The sequence below is a fragment of the Danio rerio genome, chromosome 16 (genome assembly GCF_049306965.1).
Source record: "Danio rerio strain Tuebingen ecotype United States chromosome 16, GRCz12tu, whole genome shotgun sequence".
NCBI lineage: Eukaryota > Metazoa > Chordata > Actinopteri > Cypriniformes > Danionidae > Danio > Danio rerio.
Genome location: NC_133191.1, coordinates 42,290,923 through 42,316,576, shown reverse-complemented (window position 1 = coordinate 42,316,576; position 25,654 = coordinate 42,290,923). Strand labels below are relative to the sequence as shown.

The 25,654-nt window shown below is 33.6% G+C and overlaps 1 protein-coding gene across 16 annotated transcripts in view; it reads right to left on the bottom strand.

Annotated features, from left to right (window-relative positions):
• cep162 (centrosomal protein 162) overlaps window positions 1-25,654 on the bottom strand; it is a 266,615-nt gene that overhangs the window by 33,021 nt on the left and 207,940 nt on the right. For 2 of the 16 annotated variants that reach the window (XM_073925133.1, XM_073925130.1), the window contains 9 exons: window positions 19,422-19,493; window positions 17,556-17,715; window positions 5,168-5,320; window positions 4,915-5,080; window positions 4,743-4,801; window positions 4,576-4,646; window positions 2,794-2,824; window positions 2,591-2,716; window positions 2,332-2,493 (listed from right to left, as the gene is read on the bottom strand). In XM_073925133.1, coding sequence (XP_073781234.1) covers window positions 2,332-2,493; window positions 2,591-2,716; window positions 2,794-2,824; window positions 4,576-4,646; window positions 4,743-4,801; window positions 4,915-5,080; window positions 5,168-5,320; window positions 17,556-17,715; window positions 19,422-19,481 — 988 coding nt within the window. In that variant the 5' untranslated portion in view covers window positions 19,482-19,493. Of the gene's footprint in view, window positions 1-2,331; window positions 2,494-2,590; window positions 2,717-2,793; window positions 2,825-4,575; window positions 4,647-4,742; window positions 4,802-4,914; window positions 5,081-5,167; window positions 5,321-8,633; window positions 8,916-11,597; window positions 11,691-17,555; window positions 17,716-19,421; window positions 19,494-19,589; window positions 19,935-25,654 lie in introns of those variants that run through there. The other 14 variants (XM_073925126.1, XM_068213979.1, XM_068213980.1 and 11 more) reach the window with 14 other exon arrangements.

Here is a 25,654-nt window from a genome sequence, read left to right as displayed (position 1 = left end):
GAATCTAAACTAATGCTAAAAATAGATTTTTTATAAACAAAATAAAAGAAAAGATGAATAAAAAGGGCAGATCTATTCATTTATATTTGTTAAAGTTAGTGCTATATATTTACAGCCTACAACAAGTAAAACAATTAAAACAAATGAATAAACAAATAAATAAATAAATAACGTGCATTGATAAAGTGTGCATCTGCAAATGGCACATCACAAAGATATACAATGTTGAGATTGAATCAAAGTTAAACAGTAGCTACAGAATTGTATTTAATCATTGTATTTATTTGATTTATACAAAAAAAATTTTTTTTGACTTGTTTCTAGACCAAATATCTACATTTCAAAGAAGAACAAGATTATTTCACTTACCCCACTGGCAGATAATTTTGCTTGTTTTAAGTGCTCTTAATTTTGACTTATTTCTTCTGATGGTGAAGACAAAAATATTTTTTACTTGCTCTAAGAGTTTTTTGATATTCGGATTAGACACGAGACAAAGCAAAGTATGCCTTTTTTTGCACTGAGATTTTTTACATTCCTGTACTTAAATACTGTTAGGCTTCCCAAAAAAAACATTAAATAGTGCTACTGACCCTTCGATAAGCCACACCCAAAAACTGCCACCCACCAATCGTGGCTTAGCAATTGTAGCTACACACAGGAGCTCTGTCAAGCTTTCGAGCGAGAGAAACAGGCCAGAGTGTTGTGCATATGGATTGTGCAAATCTGATCCGATATCCCTAAAGTTTGGACGTGATGATGGAATTTTTTCCCTTTTCAAAACCTAAAACCCAAGGGGAGAAATGCCAGCGTGGATCAAGCTCTGTGAGGGGTGTTAAAGGAGTAAAGTTAAGTTGGTTTTGTTTTGGATATTTCTGACACATTCAGTGAAAGACCGAGGGCATTAACTCACACACCTCCTACCCTAAACAGATCTAAACTTTGTTTCTGAACTGTCTTTTTCTTTCTTTTTTTCCCCATGATATTATGAGCACTGCTCCGTTTACGCCTTCGTCATAGTAGTCATACCAATATCAATAATGTTTCCATCTGTTTCAAGCTAAGAATATTTGAAATTACATCTCAACAGAACCAAACAGAAATATGATAACAATCTGAGCACTTGCAATTAATATACTTCACCCGCAGCTGTTTTTGAGTACTTTATAAACCTCAATGTCCATGTCAGAGCTACAATTCACTGATGTTTTCGTCTTTTGGAGATTTAGTCATTGTGACGATGATATAGCAGGTTAGTGTCTGCTTTTATATTTGGTGTCTGTTCACTTCTGCTATTTATACTTTGATTTGCATTTAAATTTATTTATTTATTCCACTTATCTGCAAATTAGAATAGAAACGGTATAAAGAGCACACAAACACAATATGTACAGACAGTGATAGGTGTACAATGTTATGGGTAAATAATGCAAATTGTTGACACAAATCTATCAAGCACTGTCCATGCTTGTTTCCTTGTCGGTTAATAACGCTATATTTCATTGCACAACAATTCAGGCTTTTTGGCTAAAAAAAGAGAAATCACAGTTTAATTAGTTATTATTAGATTATTTGTAAATTTCACCTCTCCTGCTGTGCATGAACTGAGCTGTTGAATGGTTAGCATATAAGGCAGCTAGGCTAAGCTACCTTCAATTTTGATTTATTTGAGTTATTTTATAATCATTGCCTATTATGTCGTGAATATACCCCTGTAATGCATACTGCAGTCCTTTTTTGTCTGGCTTTCTCATCTGTTCGCCAAAAATGACTTATTATATCCCTGGGAATGTCTGACATCGGAACATACACATTCTGATAGACATTGCAGGCACGAAAGCTTGACAGGCTAGCAACAGTACCTAAGGAGGGTGGGGCTTAGCGAAGGGTCAATTCTAACCATCTTGTAAAACTGTATTCATCGCAGAAAAATAAAATAAAATATCGCAATATCAGAATATTCCCCAGTACTGAGTTGCAGCTGGAAGGGCATCCACTGTGTAAAACATATGCTGGATAATTTGGCGGTTCATTCCACTGTGGCGACCCCTAATGAATAAAAGGACTAAGCTGAAGGAAATCGAATGAATAAATATCCAAATTTTCCAATATTGTGCAGTAAAAGTCTGTTACTTGACAGTCCCAAATCGAGCTGTTTAGAGTCAGCTAACAGGACTTCTGCTGCAAACAAAGAACTTGTTAGCCATCTCACGTTCTTCACTTTAATGTTTAACTGGAAGCATTTGCACAGAAAAAGCTGCAAATCAAAAGGTCTGTAGTGCAGGCATGCCCACAGTGACTGGCAGAAACCAGCCATGTGCCGAGTCTGACCTGACTCCACGGTGGACGCAGGCTGGAGTGTAGAGAGAGAAAGAGGAGTCCTGCCAGCCTCGACTTGTCCATCTTCACACACTCCTGCTGAGCCGCTGATCTGCCTGTACGCCTCCTGCAGTGCCTCCATCTCACTCCCTCCACTCTGACCATATGATTGCACTTCAAACATACGGAGGAGAGAAGGTGTGACATTAACTGCCTGATGTTTACCTTCTCAACATACTGTAGGTTTAAACAAACCAACTGCTTGCCATACCTGCGGGTTCCAGTGCTGGCATGTCTGTTTGTTTGCTTTCTGGACGATTTTCTCTCGCAACGGCCAAACTTGGAACTGCCGGAGCCAATGCTCCATCCGTGGAATTTAGAGAGTCGTGTAATGACACTGGGACACAAGAAGAGCATTTCAGCTTCCTCAAAATATTTGCAGCATTATATGTGGACATTTGGAGTGTTGTATACCTTTGGCCAGCATCCCAAGTCTTTCAGGTTTCTAAAAATCACAGAGAAGCAGATATTGTGGTTTAAAATTAGGAGCTATTAAATTTCATGACAAAAATTATTCATTTTAACCCTTGTGTACTGTTTATATTGACTACCCTTTCATTATTTTAGGGGCAGTTTTTGCCCCACTGACTTCCATTATATCGAGATTTTTTGATTGTAAAGCCTTGACAGCATATAACCATGCATTCTTGATTGTTTGTGGTTTTCCCTGTTGGGAAGAGGTAAAACTTTTAATTTTTACTGTTGATCATCAGTTGGCAGCATTAACCTTTTAGATAGGCCTGTGCAAAAAGGTTTCTGACTTTTACATTTAGTTCTATGGAGTAAAACAGCAAACGTATGATGCATGAATGCACTTAATACAGTTGAAGTCAGAATTATTAGCCCTCCTGAATTATCCGCTTGTTAAGTGGTGACGTGTTTGTGATGTATGTATACTGTTTCCAAGCCGCCATTCGTTTGAGTGGAGAAATCCTTCGTTTATGATCGCGTTTTATTCCTATCACACATTAAAGTTAATTTTACATAAAGTCATAGTGTACACAACAATCTCTGGGCTTGCTGCATAACAAATACCAAAATTTTAACAATTTATAAAACAATGAATCACTTTCTGGCCATCGGATATTAGGCATGGACATATATATTGCGATCGTGACTTTCGTAAGTATTAAATCGCTTTGTAAACATTTATCATTACCATTTCATAAATCTCCCCATTCAGTTGAATAGAGCAATTGGACTCGGAAGCCGCTCTGCGTGACGTCACACTTAACAAGCGGATTAGCCCCTGTTTTCCCCCCCCAATTACTGTTTAACACAGAGAATATTTTTTCAACACATTTCTAAACACAATAGCTTTATTAATTCATTTATAATAACTGATTTATTTTATCTTTGCCATGACGACAGTAAATAATATTTGACTAGATATTTTTCAAGACTATACAGCTTCTATACAGCTTAGTGACATTTAAAGGTTTAACAAGGTAAATTAGGCAGGTTAGGGTAATTAGCATCCCACACATCCTACAGAACAAACCATCGTTATACAATAAATTGCCTAATTACCCTAACCTGCCTAGTTAACCTAATTAACCTAGTTAAGCCTTTAAATGTCACTTTAAGCCGTATAGAAGTGTCTTGAAAAATATTTAGTCAAATATTATTTACTGTCATAGTGGCAAAGATATGAAATAAATCAGATATTAGAAATGAGTTATTAAAACTATTATGTTTAGAAATGTGTTGGAAAAATATTCTCTTCATTAAACAGAAATTGGGCAAAAAAAATAAACAGGGGGCTTATAATTCAGGGGGATTAATAATTCTGACCTTAACTACAGTATATGTAATGTAATGGTAAGCTTGGCAAACAGTTTTGAAGAATTCGATGCTTCTACATTCAGACAGAATGCCCGAGCATATTGCCCAAGAGGTGTTTGAAAGACGGCCGCTAAGTGAAATGACTTGCCTTAAAGGGACTTTGCTATTACCAGCAGTCAAGCACATATAAAAAATGCATTCAAGGACTAAGACAGCAAATTTGTCACAAATAAAAGATTCTGCTTTAATTATTCAGTACTCACTAAACATAATGGTTAATATTACCACTCAGTCTGCATCTCCAGTAATAAAAAAATGCATATTGTCTCCATGCACTGCTAAACAACCAGTTAATAAATTCAGACAGGGCACTTATTACAGGCTTAAGGCGCATTAAAGATTTATATCCACCTTCTCTTGAGGCTCCACATCACTTTTGTCACTCGCCTCTTCCTCAAAATCTTCACTATATGCAGGAGAAGCTGACAGAAAAGCAACATACAAGTGCTTTATTGCTTCAGAAAGCAATAACAAAACACATCTCTTTCAAAATCGTATTCTCTCTGCTCTGCCCTTACCAGCGGTGTCTTTATTCATTCTCTGTTCCTCCTCAATTGTCGAATCCATCTCTTCTCTTCTGAAAGGAACACAGAGAAACTACATTTATAGAAGGATAATATGCAAATGCCCCTTCACAAACAGCATCTACGGAATTCATTATTTCAGCCTTTTCTCATTTTTTTCAGGTACCTCAGTGGGCTGGTTGGGGCAGACAGCTCCTGTTCTCGATTTATTCTGGAGAAGTCAATAGAGGATGAGGATACTTTCTTCAGATTAGATAGAAATCTGGCATCATCATCATCCTCATCCAACGTATCCAGCCCTCGAGCCCCGGCACTAGGTATCACCAACGAATCTGTAAAACAGCAATTACATATGGTGCCGGTCAAGCAAATAGAGTGCTGGTGGATGTCATGAGGTCAGAGTGAGGATAGATTCTGACCTTCAGGCTCAAGACTGTCTCTGCTAAGGATTACATGGTCTCTGTTCCCTTCATCCTCCAAGAAAAGCTCCTTTGGCTGCTCTTCATCTACTTCTTTGATGGATGGAGTCTTCCTCAGAGACTTCAGGAAGGACCTTCCAGTCGATGACATCCCTGCATATCAAAGAAACATGTTTCAAGTATTAATTAGGCCATTTTTATAAACAAGACAGCAGAAAAAATAGAGCCTGTGTGTGTGTGTGTTTTTATTACAATTAAAGCAAATCATCAAGAGCAGATTTTTCAATTTAAGAACAAATAAATAAATATTAAAATAAATAAATAGCAGGAACTTGGCAATATGTGGATGTTGGAGAATTTCAAAAATGACAATCCATATCGAGGAATACAGAAAACCGCTACATAGTTCTTTAAATAACATCTTCAAAAATGACAACTATTCGTACTCTTCAGACAAAAGGGCTGTTTAAACCAAGGACGAAAACTCGGTTTAATTTATTTATTGTATTTTTTCTCCAAGCTTGGATGGGAGATTTTAAAGCAGCAGAAATTAAAAGTTCAGTATAATCTCCTTCCTTATTATAATAAACAGACTGTTATCAGTGTTAAAATAGGCTAGTACTATAGTTGTCAGTCTTGCTATGAATGGCCTTGGGCTTAATAATCAATATATTGACTTTGCACAACACACAGACGTGACCTCAATCATTGTTGGTATATCTGCCATACATAAAAACCAATGTCAGCAACATTTTAGCTGATTGTGCATCTCATTCAAACTCAATTGAAGGTGTCAGAGTTAGGGATGCAAACAAAGAGTTTGTTTGTTCGATTATAGTCTACGGTTATCACGATAATTATTCATTAATTTCAAAACACTACCAGTTTAGAAAAATCACATGAAAACCCATTATAGTTTAAAGTGTTATTTAAAAAAAAACAATTAAATAAATATAAAACTATTAAATAAAAAATATTTAAGTGAAACATAAGTGAAAAAAATGTTTTGGCATTACAAGTAATAATTTTACACTGAAAATAAATGACAGAACAACAAATAAATAAATTAGTATTTGTCTAATGTAAATCTAAGCTGCATATTAGTTAAATATTTCCCTTTTAAAGAGAACAAATGTAGTCAAAGGCTGCTGAACCTCTGTCTGAATGGCATTTTTGACCAACTATATTCCAAAATTCTTTACGAACTTGTGTGCGCAAAAGACGCATTATGTGAATGGCCCTTAGTTAATAGCTTCAGCCATAGTTTATCCAGTGTGCGTGCATATCAGCCTCGGTATACAAGCTCTGAACTTTAGACTAGCACACAGTTGGCATAACTTTGTTTAGTTGCAGTGCAGAACCGTGATATTGAGAAATCTTTACGATTAATTAACTGTGATGAAATAAATTGCGGTTAATAATAAAATCGGCTAATCGTTGCATCCCTGGTCAGAGTCAGTATTATTAAAATAACTATAAATTAATATAGCATATTTTCTTGTGGAGGCCTAACAACTAAAAATAGATCTGGTAGCAGGTGTGGCCTGACACTTCAAAAGTCTAAAATGACATTGTTAAACATGCTACTTTCTTCTAGTTCTTGTTACCTTGCAAGTTTTTGTTAACATTTATTATTATTATTATTGATTTGTTTAAGATATTGATTTCACGTTCTGATTCTAATGCACAATTAGTAAATAGTTAGATATTACTTACTACTTACTATTAGTTATATGAAATACTTGTGAATTCGTATTTGTACAATACTCTGCATTTTTTGAAAGAGTGTACTTGCATTATGAAGCTGTTTTATTGTAATTCTGGCATTATACACATTAAAAAACTCAACTTATTTTTAGTCATCTCAACTTACATCAATCAAACAAAATAAACATATTAAGTTAAAGTAACATAAAAGCATTTGTTTTCATGACTTTTTGTCAGATCACGTTTTACAATGTACAATGTAAAAAATCTTGCTGGTTTAATATTTTAGTTTAATTAAAAATATTAATTTTACTTTGAATGATGTAAGTTGGGATGACTAGAACAACTATTTTAGTAATTTGATTCAAGTAAAAAAAAAATACAATTTTGGATAACTTAATTAACCTGATTACTTGTTAAAATAAGTTAAAGCAACATAAAAAGTTTGCTTTCATAACTTTTTGTCATATCATGTTTTACAGTTTTAAATATGTCTTAAAATGACAATAATATAATTTATTACAACACATTTTGGTGCAATATATAAGTAAAAAAAAAAAAAAAAAAGAAAAAAAATAATGGACTTTTTTAGTCCATTAAAAGCATAGGTGACTTTTTTTCTTCAACAGAACATTGAAGAATTTTTGTTAGCTGATATTGTGGTCTTTGGTGAGTCATAAAATATAAGTCAATGGTTACTGGCATTAAAAATTCATTTACAAAATAAATATATAAGTGAATCCTGTTGAGACATAAACTCACACAAGACACAATTTACAATAGTGACGTAGGATGACTGTGTTATTGATCATAAACAAATGGAAGACATGCTTATTCTGGATGTTGCAACCCATATAAAATACATATCTATGCCTGTATACACATCACACAACAGGAAGCTTGCACTTCAGACTGCTTTGAATGTGATCAAGTGAATTGCATTTAATACTGTAATACACACAGCCTGATCAATGCTTGTCAATATATCATCAGGAGCCAAAGGTATAAATACAGTTTTGCCTTTATGTTATATTTCCTCCACGTTGAGAGTAGACGGCTTTTGTAAATGGTTATCTGCAAATGTTCTTTTCTGAGTGACCTATTGCTTTAAAGCCCCTGTTTTGATTATATACTGTATTATTATACTGGTCCTCTGTGTGGAACATTATCATTCTGAGCTGCACACATTCAATTAACTAGACATCAGAGAAATTACTTACTGGCACAGCACATTTTCTTCAAAACGGGCAATATACCAAGGATGTGTTTACGCCAAAAACTGTTCTGAAAACATTGCTGCTTTAATCACATATTACCACAACATCATCTCTTGTCTGTTGCAATTACTGTGGCATATAATTATGGATTAATGTAAAATAATCTAGATTTTTTTTATTTTTATAAATTTTTATATTGCTACTCTGTGCAGTCTAATCAAACTTACAACATATTAAAGCGTATTTGGTGTTTATATGTTTTCCGTAAAACCAAACAGGAAATCAAGGGTCATCAGAATGGCATCACAAAACACAGTGTCACTACCTAAAATGGCTTATTTCTCTGGAATTTAACAATAGTTAACATTAGGAATAATATTAGTACATAAGTCATCCAAATATATAACACAGTTGCAGTGGTTTTTGAATATTTTGATTTGTAATGAATTTGAAATGTACTGCATCTTTAATTTTAAATATCAGTATCAATAATATCAATCTAAATATATTAAAAAAATGTATTTTGTGTTTTCAATCTTTACCATCTTCATCAGACAACTCATTAGAATCAGTGTGAACGGGGCTCTTCTGTTCTGGAGCATTGGAGGAGTTTTCAGGAGCTGGACTTAAATCTTCCTCTGAGACCCTTTGCTCATCTACAAGGTCACTATGGTCAGGTGACTGGATCTTCTCATTTACTTCTTCATGTTCTGGAGAATCAGGACTCTCCTGTTTGATTGGGTTTTGGGACGGTTTGCCATTGGTCAGCTCACTCACCCTATCAAGAGCTTTGCTACGAGGTTTAGGGGTGGGTTTACTAGGGACTACAGTGTGTAAGGATGAAGGACAAAGAAAGAAACAGCATGAAACTAAAATAGGCTTAAAAATTCATACAGAGCTCAGCAAAAGAAATAGACAACTAATCTATGGAGTATTTTGAAAATAAATAAATAAATAAATAAATAAATAAAAAACTACCACAACTGGCTATAAACTAGATTGGGTCAAGACTGGATTTTTTTTTTTACTGGACGGAATACTGAGTTGGTAGATAAGTCACATTTTATAATTTAATTTCATTCATAATTAAATAAGAATGGGTTGCTGTCAATCCTAAATACATACCAGTGTCTTTTTTACTCCACATCTAATGTTTCAAATGTAAGAAAAAAATAGTAATAAAAAAATAAAATAAATAGTAGGCGGAATAGCCCAGTTGTTAGCATGCATATGGTGTGGAAGCAATCTGAGTCTGGACATCCTAAGTTTGAGTCTCAGCTTGTGGACCTTTCCCGATCCTACCCACCACTCTCTCCTTCCCACTTCACTTCCTGTCAAAACTACTGTCCTGTCAAATTAAGGCAAAAATAGCAAAAAATAAATCTTAAAAAAAGAAAAAAGAAAAAGAAAAAAAAAGCATTTATTACAAAATTACTAAAACTACACTCAAAAATTTAAGGTTGAAAAAACAAATTTTCACGTTGTTTTTTTTTTCTAGAACAACTTCATTGTTTTGTTTAATCCACTTCAATTTATATAAAAAAACATTATGTTAACTTAATTGATTTGTGTTGGGATGACATGAAGGAATCGTGTGCAACCCAGCATTTTTACAGAGCAGTGGCGGGACGGAAATATGCTACTAATACTCACCAAGGTTATAGTAAAACTAAAACTAAAGGACTAAAACTATTGGTCAAACATAATTTTCGTTAACTTAGATAAAAAAAATTATGATGAATGATAAACTAAAATAAATTAAACTAGTAACAATCTTTGTAAAAGCTACTGAATATAAAAAATATAATTAACAGAAATAATAACAGTGTTCAGAATGAATAAGTCTTTAGATGACTATTTTACAAGTCAAGTGCAAGATTAAATATTACAGAAACATGTTTTCTATACAAACATTAAAAGTGCCCTATATTTTCTAATTTGCCAAACAAATGTAAACTAGGCATGTTTAACTACCTTCATGATCTTTAATATGAAGAAGCTTGCCTTAATTCTTCATTATTTTTACATTTATTCCTTTAAATTGCATTTGATTGGTTTTGGGTTGCACTAGTTAAATGCAAGCTGTGCTTACAATAAACTTTGCTTTGGTTAACACCAGACGTGCTCTGTTAAATCATAAACTACAGGGTGATTAAAAAAGAATGTCACAACTGTTAGGTTGATGTCACTCGAGTGTCTAAGGGGTCATATTGAACATCTATGAAATTGTTCTCTACTGAAAAAAAAAGTACTCTTCAAATTGATTAATAACCCAGGGTTCTATCATGTTTCTTTGGTTTCAAAGTTGTGGTATTCTTTTTGAATCACCCTAAATACAGTTGAAGTCAGTAAGATTAGCCCCCCTTTGCTTTTTTTTTTTCTTTTTTAAATATTTGCCATAAATGATGTTAAACAGAGCAAGGGATTTTTCACAGTATGTATGATAATATTTTTCTTTTGCAGAAAGTCTTATTTGTTTTATTTCGGCTAGAATTAAGGCCGTTTAAAAAAAAAAAAAACATTTAGGGTCAATATTTAATTAAATTTATAGCAAATTTTAAAATAGTATCAAAATACAAACTAAATGTAAAACTTAAAAGCTATAATAACCTTTAAACTCACGTCTTTCTCATTCACCATTAATTCAAATATGCACGTTTTGGAATCTAAACATTAATTGCATATGAATGGTCACAGCACATTCCAGATGATAATAAAATGTGACTTACATTTACATTACATTTACATTTAGTCATTTAGCAGACACTTTTATCCAAAGCAACTTACAAATGAGGAAAAGAAAGCAATTTACACAACTATAAGCAACAATGAAAAGTGCTGTAGGTAAGTTTCAGGTGTGTAAAGACAGTGTAAGAAGCAAAACATTAGTACAAGTTTTTTTTTTTTTTGTAGTTAGTGGAGGAGTCAGAGAGGGAATTGCATATTAGTAAAGAAAGTGGATACTAAATAGTTGAGTTTTCAGTCTCTTTTTGAAGACTCTTAAACAACAAAAACAAAAAACAGCTGGGTAACAGTTTAGAATAACTGTCCATTAGTTCATGTATTTAATAACAAAGTATGAAGAATCTCGTAAAGCATTTATTAATTAAAGTTCAACATTAACTAATGCATTGTTAAAATCCAAAGCTGTGCTGTGTGTTTAATTAATACATTGTGGCTTAACGTGAACTAAAGTTATTTCACTTAAATACAATTAAGTAACGTTAACAAAGATGAATAAAGTAGTAATGTTAGTAAATACATTAGTCAACATTAACTAATGGACCATTATTTTAAAGTGTTATCAATGGCTGATAGCACGAAACAGGGGTTTACACACGTTTACACAAAAACATTGGTGCTACTGTGGTAAAAGTGAAGTGTGTAGTTCTGTAATTCTTCAGGAAAGCAACGTTTAAAAACACTGATTATCCACAAATCAATTCAGAACAGAATTCACACACTTAACCTTTAGAGTACACGACTGAATAATGACTGAGATGTACCCAGAGTAAGGCTTTCTCTCTGTCTGGATTCCACCCGGGGGTCCGCAGCTTGAGACTTTTTAATTTTAGCAAAACGACATTTAGTGGACTTTTCTGCAAGAGTGATGAGAAAAGAGAAAAGCAGAATAAAAAGAGAGCGACAGCATGCCAAGATGGAGAAATCACTACAGCTTGATGGATAAACGTGAAATTGGACAAATGACATAATAAGTGGTTGCTGCAGGGCAGACGTTTTCAATCCATAGAAATGCGGAGCAGTAATGACAGTAAATGACACGTCTCTTTGAACAGCACATCAGAAGTTCAACGAACAGTGGACAAAAAGCTCCATTCTTGGAAATGGAAATTTTGCAATTGGTCAGACACAATATTCGTGCACACACAATGTTCTGCAAAGAAAAGAGATTTCACAAACACTCAGAGTCAACAAATGATCAATGAAGATCTTCCTTTTTATGAAGCTCTATTTTGATAAATGAAGAACATACTTCATACAGCAGGTAATTATTACTGTTTAGAAATGTAGGTTTGGTTATATTTTTATGTGTTTAAATCTCTATGCACTTATTTAACAGGGGTTTGTTGAATTGAAATGAAAACAAAAAAAAATATATATATATATTATATATATTTTTTATATAATAATCTAAAATAAACTAATTTGAAGAAATTATGCAGTACATGTCGAAATTCATCTGCAATTACAATTCATTAATATAAAAATACTGAACTACACTGTTCTAGTTACTATGACTATTTATGTGAAGCTGCTTTGACACAATCTACATTGTAAAAGCGCTATACAAATAAAGCTGAATTGAATTGAATTAATATGCTGATTTAGTGTTCAAGTAACATTTTAATTGCAACTCTTAAATGACTTTTAATATGCATTATAAAAGACAACAACAATAAGCTGAGATGCATAAAAGGTCAAAAAACACTATCATTGACTATACTGCAAAAGTATACCTGTACACGATGATATTCTCTCACTTGTCTTATGGCATTACATCATGGTCACAAGCCTCTTTAACCACATTGAAGCCTATCGACTCGATATATGCATAAACAAGCAATTACAATTACGGACTCAAAGCCTATGCAATGGCATCATTGTGAGGTTTTATGTAAACAACCTATTTAGCTTTGAAAGTTTTATAAAATTTAATTATCTTAAATCGTTTTTTTAAATGTTTAAATAATCATGTACGAGTCCCACGAGCAACTGCTAAAGGTGGCTGCCCTTTACCAAAGTTTTTTTTTTTTTTTTTTTTAATATAACATATTAACAGTACAAAACAATATACATGCCCGTCGGTAAGCATAAATCAAATACAAATATACTAAATGTTTATATGTAATAATCAAATAAATACATTGTAGAGCTCAAAGTTTTAAAGTGCGTAGGGCTTTCTTATTTAGAGAGTCTCTTATAAACTAATATATAAGCATAATTCAGTCATCAACACCTTAAAATTGGGTTTCTTATTGGTAAATTGACAGTTATGAATGTAAAATTTTATTATCACAATAATTAAATTAATTAAATAAAAACAATTTCCCTCTTGAGTAGGGTGCCTTGAACCAAAGTGTAAGACCCCTTTTGGTCAATCTGTTAAGGGGACCAAATTGTGGAATGATTTACCTGTTAGCCCAAAGTTAGAAAGTAATATAAATGTTTTTAGTAGTGTTCTTAAATAAAAACAAAACAGCAGAAATGGTTTACTATTAGTTTGTTTGATCATGCCGCCTTTGCTTTTGCCTTACGCCAATTATATGTAAAGAATTATAATGTTGTGTACATGTATATATTTCATTTTTTATTTTATGTCAAGCCTCCCGTGGACAGGTGATGACAATTAGCAAGTCTGCTAAAACACTTAAACAAAAGCATTTGGATGTCCAGTGTAATTATGATGTCAATGACAAATAAATAAATAAATTAATTAATTAATTAAAAAAAATGTATAATATGCATTTATTTTTACCTAATTATCCCAACGACTCCCATATCATTTGTTTAGCGATTCATTTGTTCCCAATGCCCTCCCTTGCGTGATGCTAATCTGCACTGATTGGTCCGATGACCCAGCTTTTGTGACTGGCCGACTAGGTTCAGTTCGAGACAGAGAGAGAGAGTGCAGAGTATATGTGTGTGCATTGAGCAATGCAGTAATAACACAGACACACATCCAGTATTAATCCACACAGTGGCCAAAGTTGAACTATTTTGAAAATTCACTGCGCCATGCGTGTAAGAACAGTTGGTGGTGGCGATAGCAATGATAAATGACAGGGCATCGTGAGCTCATAAATGCATTTAAATCAGTACAGGAAAAAGTACAACGTGTTGACATTTTACCAAATCTACCACTTCATATTTAGCATTGTGTCGTATGGACGTCAATTCGGGCAAAAGGCGAAACATCTAAACAAATCATTTATTTGGCTTAAAGTCGACTCTTTCCTTGAAGAATCAATAGTTTTAAACATGGTGCACGGTGCACTTTCGGATTTAATCCTCAACTGGATGTTTCCATTCATTCAGAGCTGTGTTACATATTGCATGGAAGGTCATTTTCAAAAACCCATAATAAGGGCTTTTTAATAATTGTTGTAATTATGAAGTAGTTTGCTGATATACAAAAATTTGTTTAACATTATACATTACTGTCACTTGCACAATTGAATACATGCTTGTTGAATATGAATATTTAAGTAATAAAAAAAAATAATTCCAGCTGCATGAATTTACCAGATAGATGATGCTGAAAGATACTGAGTGTTAAAGCCACCTATTATGCAAAAATCTATTTTATAAGGGATTTAAACACTGTTGTGTGACAACAGTCTGTGAACATAAGCAGCTTCTAATGGTAAAAAAAACTATTAATTTTATTTTTATAATCAAACTTATAAAAAAAAAAAAAACAGTCTGCAGAAACACTTTGATTGACATTTCCCCTTTGCACGTGTCATCTGAGAGGGAACGTTCCGCCCATGAGTGAGGATCTCTCCTTAATTAGCATAGGGCATAACTCTTGTTTTTGAATCTGCTACTATGCTATTACAAAGGCATTTGTACCCCCGTCACTTTTTTAGAAAAGAGCCAATTCCTATTTGAATTTAAAGCAACAGTCATCAAAATGGCACAATTTTAGAGAGAGTTATACAACATATTTGTGGGGTATTTTGAGCTAAAACATCACACACACTCTAGGAACATCTTTTTTTTGTAAAAAAAAAAAAAAAAAAAAAAAGGGCATAATAGGTCCATTTTAAAAAATTCTTCCCATGCTTCTTAAATTCAGAACTCTTGTGAATAATATATATATATATCTTTTCTCAGGTCTATAGAGTGATTTGTAAAAGCAGTTTATTTGATTCTGTTGTCAAACTCTCTACAGTATAACTTAATATGTGTATGCACTAAACACAGGAATTATGACGGAACAACATTTAGTTCAGGCATCTCCCTATTGTGCCACACTGCTTTACTGCTCTATATTGTGATAAATGCACTTGTGATGTTTAGTGTAGGGCAAAGTTACTTTTAAAAGTTATACATTACAATTTTAAGACAATTTTAATATATATATATATATATATATATATATATATATATATATATATATATATATATATATATATATATAAAATATATATATATATATATATATATATATATATATATATATATATATATATATATATATATATTAAAGTACCTAAATGTGTTAGTTATTTAAAAAAAGTAACATGAAAGAATATATATATATATATATATATATATATATATATATATATATATATATATATATATATATATATATATATATATATATATATATATATATATATATATATATATATATATATTTAAGATTAACAAAGGCTTGAGATTGTAATCCCTCTGGGGTAGGAATAATTTTGGGCTTGACTGTATGCATGTATTTATGCATTTAAAAGTAATTTTGTGTTTATGGTTGTTTTCCAGTGATGGATTGGAGCTGAAAGGGCATCCGCTGCACAAAATTTATGCTGTTTAAGTTGGTGGTTCATTACCCTGTGGCGACCCCAGATTAATAAAGGGACCAAGCTGGAAAGAAAATGAATGAATGAATGAAGTAACTTAACCCAACATTTGTGATGTCCAATAGACATTGCACTATATTAGGTAGGAGGTATAAACAGTCATTTAAGATAAATTGCTTCATGACTCTTACTCCTAAGTTGATTTGGATAAAAGCATTTACTTAATGATTAAATGCAAAGTGAGTTTCATTCAAGCAAATGCAAAGGCAACGGGAAACACAATTCCCCAAAAGCAAAGCAAGTACTTAGTAGAGTTTAATGAGAAAATGTCAACCCCTCAACAGCAGAAGTAATTATCCTGTCTAGATGATTAATACAAGGTAAAAAAAGAAAAAGAAAACATGTTTAATCACATCTTATCCAACATCCATCAGTTATATTTAGGGTGATCTACTCAACAAAATAACACAAAACTAAGACAACAATTCAACTATTATAATCTAATATTTTTAGAAAAATAAATGTAATTTAGAAATAATGAATGTAATTTAAAAAATAATGCCAGTGAAATATGGATGCATAACAAGCAATCAATGATGGCGCATCTGATCTCAATGCTGACCTGATTTTGTGAACATTTATTTTGACCAATACTTTGTGTTTGCTGCCCTCAAGTGGGCAAACGGCTAAACTACGATAACGGAATTTGAAACCAAAACAGTTCAAAGAATTAGTTTACCCAAAAATAAAAATTAAGTTAATTACTTACTCTTACAAGCCCAGGATTTCCACTCTAAGCCAGGTGTCAAATTTTCTGCCTTTTCCCTGCATGGTGAATTTCACTGAATAAAAACCTGAATTTCCACGACCTATTCAACTTATTTTTTTACATAATAGCGCAACTATTACTTCCAGTAGCAATAACTTCCATTGCTTTTTAAGCAAAAGAAAACTAATTCTGCAGCTTTATGTTGTTAAAATTAACTATATTTCCATATTTTATTGCCATTTACCAATAGGGAATAAATTGGCACAAAGAATAGACTATTTATAACAATACATGAAAAAAACTACATAAAAAAAAAAACATGGTTCAGAAAAATTACATTTTGATAAAATGACAAACAAAAATCCATGATACTTCACGACTTTGACCAAAAAATAAATTTATCTTCCTGACTTTCAATGTCTAGAAGAAACCTTTTATAAATTCCATGATAAATTCCAATTCTGTTCATCTGTTCCATGAATTCCGTGTCTTGATAACTACTTTTTTTGTTTTTGTCAATTTTGATTGATCACTGCATTAATTATGACACAAACCAGCGATGTTACAAGGCTGAACCACACTACCCTAAAATTGCATTAACTCATTTGGTTTAGTCCCTGATTTATCAGTGGTAACCACAGCAGAATGAACAACTATTCCAGCATCCGTTTTAGCAGTGCATGCCCTTCCAGTTGCAACCCAGCACTGAAAAAAAAAAACCAATACACTCTCACATTAACACACTTCATTTATTTCACTTATACTGCATGTTTTTGGACTGTTGAGGAAACCCACCTGGAGGAAACCCAAGCAAACACAGAGAAATTATGCACACTCCACACAGAAATGGCAACTGCGCCAAGCAGGTCTGAAATCAGCGACCTTCTTGCTGTGAGGCGACAGTGCTAACTGAGCCACCATGCTGCCCTTTGGCTTAAAAACATTACTATTAAAGTTTTTAACTCATTCCAACAAGCAGAGCACTGTGCAGTCAAGCAATGATAGAGCTTCATATGTGGGGAGACCATTTGCTTATATGTACTTATTTGTATGAAATTTGAATAAACCATCTTGCAGAAAGGCCCAGTAGTGGAGATCTCCAGCATTTTAAGCCAAGCTGTCTTTTTGATTCAGGCCACACCAGCACTCACCTTTCTCTTCACTGTCATCATCATTATCATCATCATCTTGCCACCACGGCACAGACGCTGAGGCCTTCTTCACTGGCCTGACAGGTGCTTTTCCCAAGCTGTCAAGGACACTAGGACGTTTGGAGCTGGTGCCCAGATCAACAGAGTCATCAGAGACTGACTGAAAAATAGCACAAATACACAAATTATATGGTTTGTCTGTTGTGCTGAGCTTAACAACAGCATCCAGTCAATAAAAGGAAAACAGACTGCAATGACCACAGACTGAAGACTTCTTTTAGGTCAGAAGAAAATATTTTGCATGTAAATCTATATAATAGTAATATCTTTAATGCCTTTCAACGCACTCAAGGACATCTTACAGTATACAGCAATCACATCATAAAAACACATGCAGTGAAAAGCAATAGACAGCATATTAAACCAGCAAATCATTAAAGGCAATCCTGGACAAAAATGTTTTTATCTGAGATTTAATATTGGAGATAGTGTCCAATTGGTGAATGTGCAAAGGCAGGGAGTTCCATAACTCTGGTGCTGCCACCAAATTAATTTTAAAAATTGGACCAGAAAACAATTCAGCAGAAGATAATCTCAGCATGCGCAAAACAGTGCACAAATGAAGAAGATCATAAAGATAGGTGAGATGAGGCATCAAATTATGAGGGACAATAACCATTTTTTAAAGTGTAAAAGTCAAAGTTTTAAAAGTGCTAAAATTTCCTGCTATACTGTTCCCAAGGAATGTGTAAGATTTTTTTATGTACATTTTTCTTTTTAGTTTTTTAGGACAACAGTATCTTAAAAAGAAAAGATATCCAAAGATGCCATTTTAAATTGTAGGGAAATCAGTGTTTGAAACAAATGAAGATAGCAGAAGTCTATGATCCATTTTCATTATTCAGCCTGACATGTTTAGTGCTCTAAAATATTTTAAATGTTTATCAAAATAAAATAGTGTTCAGGGGGGGTGGAAGAAATTTTTTTTTCCAGGCATTTAAAAATATAGATTTTAGAGCATTAATCATATTGATTAATATCAAGAAACCGTGAAATTTTTATCCAAGGTAATCATAGCTTCAGAATCTTTTACCAGCCCATGCCTAGACAATGCTAAATGTATTTTTCAATTCCTAAGAAATTAAACACTGTTAATAAAAGTGACTCTTTGATGAATTTGCTTAATATTTCTAGAATGTGGTGCAGCCATAGAAATCTACATTTTATACATTTTCATTATACAATTTACTCTGTCAATAAAACACAGGAAATATATTTTGGACTGTCAATTAAACCAATATTTGAGGGAACTAACAAATGATACGTATTCCTAATTTTATTCAATTGTTTAAAAACATCTTAAAACTTGTGATGAATTGACCAATTCTGAATTAGGGTTGTGAAAGATTGAGGTAAAGTTGGTTTTATTTTCACACAATCACCTTAATAATATATTTAGCAAAATTATTCTTTGCAAATTCTAAATAGTGAGATTATATCATCATCCAATGACTAACTAAGTGCAACATTGTTCACAGTCAAATAATTAGTGCTAATGCCTTCTTCAAGTCATACTTACATGTGATTTCAGATCAAATAAACCATTGTTTACCAGTACCATGGGAAAAAACATAGGAAACATGTCACAAGTTGTCACTGAACGAATATGCGAACATAAATCCAACTTTACCTCAATTTGTAAAAGTAATATACAAGAATGAGCTAATGTTAAACAAACCTTTAACTTGTATATTAACATTTTGCTGAATCATAAAAGAGCAAGAAGCACCAACCTCTTAAAGGTTTTTTATATAAAATTCCAGAAAATTACAAATAGTAAACAAAGACTGTCAAGAGTAACGTTACCTCTTTCAAGAACTGCTCAAACTGTTGATCCAGCTCCTCTTTGGTCAGTCTATGAGCCATAATTCACTGACACTGTGGGACAAACATACAAGAATAATACCAATACTGTAGCGTTATATTATATAGGTTAACGTTAAGAAAAGACTGCTTATCTGAAGAAAGACTAACAAATAATTCAATCCTAATTGAAAAATCGTGTGGGAGAGACAGAAATACGTCTGCACGTGCTGCATTTTAAACAGACTGATGATCTATTTATTAAAGAAAAGGAAAGTACACGGGATGATGCTTTTGTTGTTGATCTGTGAGTGGGTTTCGTTATTAGCTCGCTAACTCGTCATGGCAACAGAAAGTAACGTTCAACCTACTAGTCAAAATGAAAGTCAACCAATACACTATTAACTCACCAATACAGAAACTGCTGGTAAATGTAACGTTATATGCAATAAATTATTTCATATTCACATTATTATTAGTTAGTTTCCCGCTGTTATAACCGGGGGATTACTGAAAGCTTATTGGTCGTATTAGATCACATGGCTCCGTATATTTGATGGAAGCTCAGTTCCGTATTTGTGGGTTGCCATGTTGGAGAAATGCACACTTTTCTAAACAAATCCCATAAACTAGTGGTGCTTGTAAGAGCCACAGGTTTTTCCAGTACAGACACTTTTCAAAACAGTTTCTTCAATAATTATCATATATTTATGTTGTAAAATTATCCTCCTATTTTCACACATTTTCAAGATGGTTTACATGTATTTCCCTGCTGCAATAATAAATTTTTGTCTGAATGCCACAATCCAATAATGTTTAGCCCTATATTCGGGCCTAACACAAACAATACCAGCCAATTAGATTTTTAAATAACATTTCATATTATTAAATCATTTAAAATATTTTTTAAAGCCACAAAACTGCATGTTCATTATTTTTAATAAAAATAGGAAGGGCATCATCGTTGTTATTATTATTAATACATTTTATTGTTTATAAATTCGTAATATGTTATTGTTTTTATTTATTTATTTTATTATACTGTATGTACTCTATTGCTTAAATTAAGCAAATAAATAACAATATACTACTACTGAACTGTAAGGTATTTCTAAATAATTTTACCCTAAGTTTATATGAATTTAAATAATAATAATAATAATAATGTTTTATTATTTTATTATATATGGCAACAAAGAAATTAAATAACTGTAAACCCTTTAAAAACATTTTTTAACACAACATCTACAGTATGGCTACAAAATTTGCACATAACAAAAGATAGCAGTCTCCCTTAACAGCGACCATCTGACAAAATTAATCATATGTTGTATGAAGGTATACAGTTCACCCAAAAAAATTACAATTTTTTCCAAATTTTGCCTGTTCAGCTTCAAGTGGTTCCAAACTGCATGAGTTTGATGTAACTGTTGAATACGAAATGACTTATTTTAGATAATGTTGAAAATCAGTTACACTGCCAATGACCAGAGAAAGACAGAATCTTATGACTTATTTTGTGTATTTCTGTGCTGAAGTTTATCAAACAAATTTAAGGATCTATGCAGAATGATAATGAGAGTATATGAACTGAAACCTTTTTGATGCGCAAAATAAAAAATAACAAATTTCAAAAAGACAGCATGGCTTAAATCTCTTGTCTGGCTTAAAAATGCAAATGTTTAGGAGGTTAAAATGCTGGAGATCTCTACTACTGGGCCTTTCTGTAAGATGGTTTATTCAAGTTTGAAACAAATAAGTACATATAAGCAAATTGTCTCCCCCATATGAAGCTCTTCCATTGCTTGGCTGCACAGTGCTCTGTTTGTTAAAATGAGTTTGAAACATTAAAGGTGATATTTTTAAACCAAACGGCAGCATAGTGGCTCAGTTAGCACTGTCGCCTCACAAAAAAACAAACTTTAACTCATTAAATTTTTTTACAGTGAACCACTTGTTGGTAAACAAAGCAGGTCTTTTGTATAATACATGCACTAAAATACATAGAAAAATATTACTTTACAAATTGTACATAAATCTTCTAATTATTTGCATATTATTCAATCATATTACTTTAATTAATATAAAATTGAATAAATATATATTTACACCCATTTTCTCAGAAGTAAATAGATTGAATTGTGGGCTCAAAAATTTGCAGATACCAATAACACTAGAATAAAATACTACAGAAGTAAATGGTTACTGGTTTCCGACATTCTTCAAAGTATCTTATTTTGTCTTCAACAAAAAAGAACAAAGAAACTCATTTGGTTTAAAATAAGTAGAGTAAACGATGACATAATTTTCTTTGTTTGGTGAACTACTCCTTTGGCTGAATGAAATCGTAAAAGCATTATTCGGCTTGTCGTTTGTGCAGCATTAGCCCCCTGATGGGCGCATGAACGGGACAATCAGTAAAAACACCACCGGGAAAACTGAAAAAAGGGTCATCTGGAAGCATGGTTTGTGCTCGTCTTGGTGTAGATTACTCTAAATGAATTTTAATCATGACCCGGGTGTCATCGGATCTCCATCTGACTCTGTCTCAATGAGATAAGTGAATGAGTGATTAGGACGCGAGTTCTTCCCTCTGCCCTCGTTTCCCATGTAAATGCACCAAACACCCTTATATGCCTTAATGAAGCCCGTGTCCTCTGCTGTCCGCTTGACATTGGCACACCGGACAGAATAACCCTGCTCATCCGCCCTCAATGCAATTCATATTCATGCACGGGCCTGTTAATATTTTGGTGGGGTGGGCTTTTCATGAGGGAGGGGCTCCATTACAGATAATTGGAGTGACCTTCAGTTGTATTTCAGCATCATACGGTACACTGACTTTGACTGTCCTCTCACAAACTTAAAAGCCACACGGAATGCATTTCATCAGGCTCAGCTTTTTTAGAGATTGCAAAGGATGCGAGTTAAATTTGTCAGTGAACTTTAAATAAATGCACTGGATTGATAAAAGCTATTTTTTTCCGCATGCTGTTATACAGTGGTGTTCTTCTCAATATTTACATCAAACTTGTCTCACTGAGATATTATTTTGTGTGATTGTTGAGTGATTGTAAATAACAGCAGAATATTATCACACCTTGTATTTGTTCACCATAGTGAGAACTGTTCAGCTAACAGCGTGACTTCAGCTAATCAGTTTTGGCCAATGCAAACAATTTTCCATATGGAGTGTACAAAAACATACAATCAAAAAAGACCTATAAAAAGGTGTGAAACACTAAAAAATGCCCCTATTAAAGTTAATTTGAATAAATAATATAATACTATAATACCCCTTAAACTATCCCACCAAGAAAAACATGTTTGTATTGCATTTCTTAACGCTGGTTAACACACTCAATTTTTTTTTCAACACATGCCATAATTTCTAAAATATCAACCTCTACCAAATGATTGATATTTGGTTTATGGTAAAAGTACAGGAATTAATATATTGTTGGCAATAATGTGGCTTTTAGCAACTGACTTTTGGCTTTCAATTTTTCTTTTTCACCATTGTGTTAATGTAATCTATGATAATAAATATTAAGGTTAACGTTTTATTTTAAGGTGTGTTTGTTGCAGATTTTGCAATGTAAAAAATGCTGGGTTTGCACACAATTGATTTGTGTTGGGAAAACATGAAAGAATTAAGTTGACTTATTAGTTTTTACAAATTTAAGTGGATTGAACACAAAACAATTAAGTTGTCACCCTAAATGCACTGAAGGATTTTTATTCTTTTAGCTCAGTTTAAAGCTTGATCAAACAGCAAATGTCATTTTTTGATTGTTTGTACAACAAGACTTATCAAAATTAAGCATAATTACATGCAAATAACCTTAACCTTAACCCTAACCATGGTAAATGCATAATTAATTAATATAACTTGGTTAAAAAGAGAAGTTTTTTTGTAAATATATTTTGTAAATCAATCAATCCATCCATCCATCCGTCTGCCCGTCCGTCCGTCCGTCCATCCATCCATCCATAAATCCGTCCGTCCGTCCGTCCGTCCGTCCGTCCGTCCGTCCGTCCGTCCGTCCGTCCGTCCGTCCGTCCATCCATCCATCCATCCATCCATCCATCCATCCATCCATCCATCCATCCATCTATCTATCTATCTATCTATCTATCTATCTATCTATCTACCAGAGCACATGCAAACTCTACATATGCTAACTGACCCAGTTGGGACCCGAAACAGTGACCTTCTTGCTCTGAGGCGACAGTGCTAACCACTGAGCCACCTTGCCACCCCCTATAAAATATTTTCTTCTGATAATAATTTACACTCTCCGTTTTCTGGTTTCCTAATTTTTAAAAGTGTAATAGAAACATACGTAGGTTTCTCTCTAAATGTGGCTCAGACAGAGTGAGAAGTGGTGAAGAAAAATGATCCTGCACGTGTGAGAAGGGATGAAGTCCATTAGACACTAAGGCTGGCAGTCTCTCAGACATCATCTCCTTCACTTGTGCTCTTCTCCTGGCCGATCAATTACTACTGCCTCCTGAAACACTTTGGCGAGGGACACTCGAGCCTGGCAGCCCCGCTTCATCATCAGCTTTCTGGGCTCGTTGCCTCAGGCCCATTTCTGCCCCTGAGAGGCGGAGAAGAAGCTGTTTATGATGCTGTGAGTGGAGACTTGGGCTATTGAGATGTGTGTGTGTGTGCTCCTGACACGGCACTGAGGTCAATGTTGCACACACACAAAGACTCACATATACACATACACACTTGTTTGCACAGCTATCCTTGTGAAGACATTTATTGACACTAATGTGCACCTTCTGTAAAGCTGCTTTGAAAAAAAATAGCTATTGTGAAACGCGCTATGAACTGAACTATGTAATACCAGGCCCTATAAAACCAAGTCATAACCCTCACATAGCTCTTTAAAAGGATATCAAAAAGTAAGGACTGGCCAAATGTGCTCCATTTACTCTCATAACCCTCATTCTGATTATCCAAAACTCCAAAAGCTACTTACAACAACATTTGTACTAGTGCTAACGCCATACAAACATGCATAGTCCCCGCTACTGTGTATTAAATTGCTAGTAGAGGGCTAGCATTAAACATTTATGATTCTATTGTGTGTGTGTGTATATATATATATATATATATATATATATATATATATATATATATATATATATATATATAGTCCTTAGAGGGAGAAAAACTCAGTGTTAACTCAATGTAAGTTTCAATCTAGCTGAACAAGTCATTATAAATCAGGTAAGAGACATTCTAAGTCGATCTCTCTCTTTTGTATGTTGTAGTGCTGTGTGTATACTACAGAAACTGGCAGTGTTTGCATTGCTTTGGATTTTTTGGGGTTAATTATTGTGATATCTTGATTGCAACAGAGAGATACTGGGAAATCTCTGTAGACTGTTGGAATTTCATGCTTTTCAGCCTTTTAATCTTACAATGTGAACAAAAATGACCTCTTTCATCATCACTTTAGACATTACGCTAGAGAATCATTCAAACACTAGCTCTAAAGCAGGGGTCTCAAACTCAATTTACCTGGGGGCCGCAGGAGGCAAAGTCTGGGTGAGGTTGGGCCGCATAAGGGATTTCACAAAAAAAAGTCCTCAAATGTCATTATTAACAGTTTTAATTATTTCTTCTGAACATGAAGTGTCCTGAACATTAATAGAACATTGAGTGAAGATTATGAACAGTTCTTCTGAACATGGCATCTTTTGCCTACTTCTTGCTGCCAGAGACTTGACAGCGCCTCTTCTCACAAATCTGAACCACATTTGGCTTTAGAGCGGAAGCAGTTGAGACCCTCAGTATGGCTTGAAGATGATCATCATTAAGTCTAGACCTGTACTTTGACTTATTGAAGTCCTAGGGAAAAAAGTGGGGGAACTCACTCAAAACTTCCATTCCCTCCCCTAAAAAAGGCGTATATATGTATAAATAAAACACCCCCACCCCTATCCAGTCACATCAGTCTGTACCAGTCTGTATCTACCTATAATATCAACACAATCTCACGGCAATTATTATAAGATGCAGGGCAGGCACGTGCACACATAGGGCTCAACCTGTGATGAGCACATGCCCTTTTTAGTCTTGCATAGAAAGTGCCCTTCCAAAATGATCAAAAGTGCCCCTGCGACGCGACACACCCTCTGTCCCGCCCTTCAGTAGGCGCGTGATATCACCCGCTCTTGAGTACGCACGCGACAACACAGCTGATCAGAACGCGCGC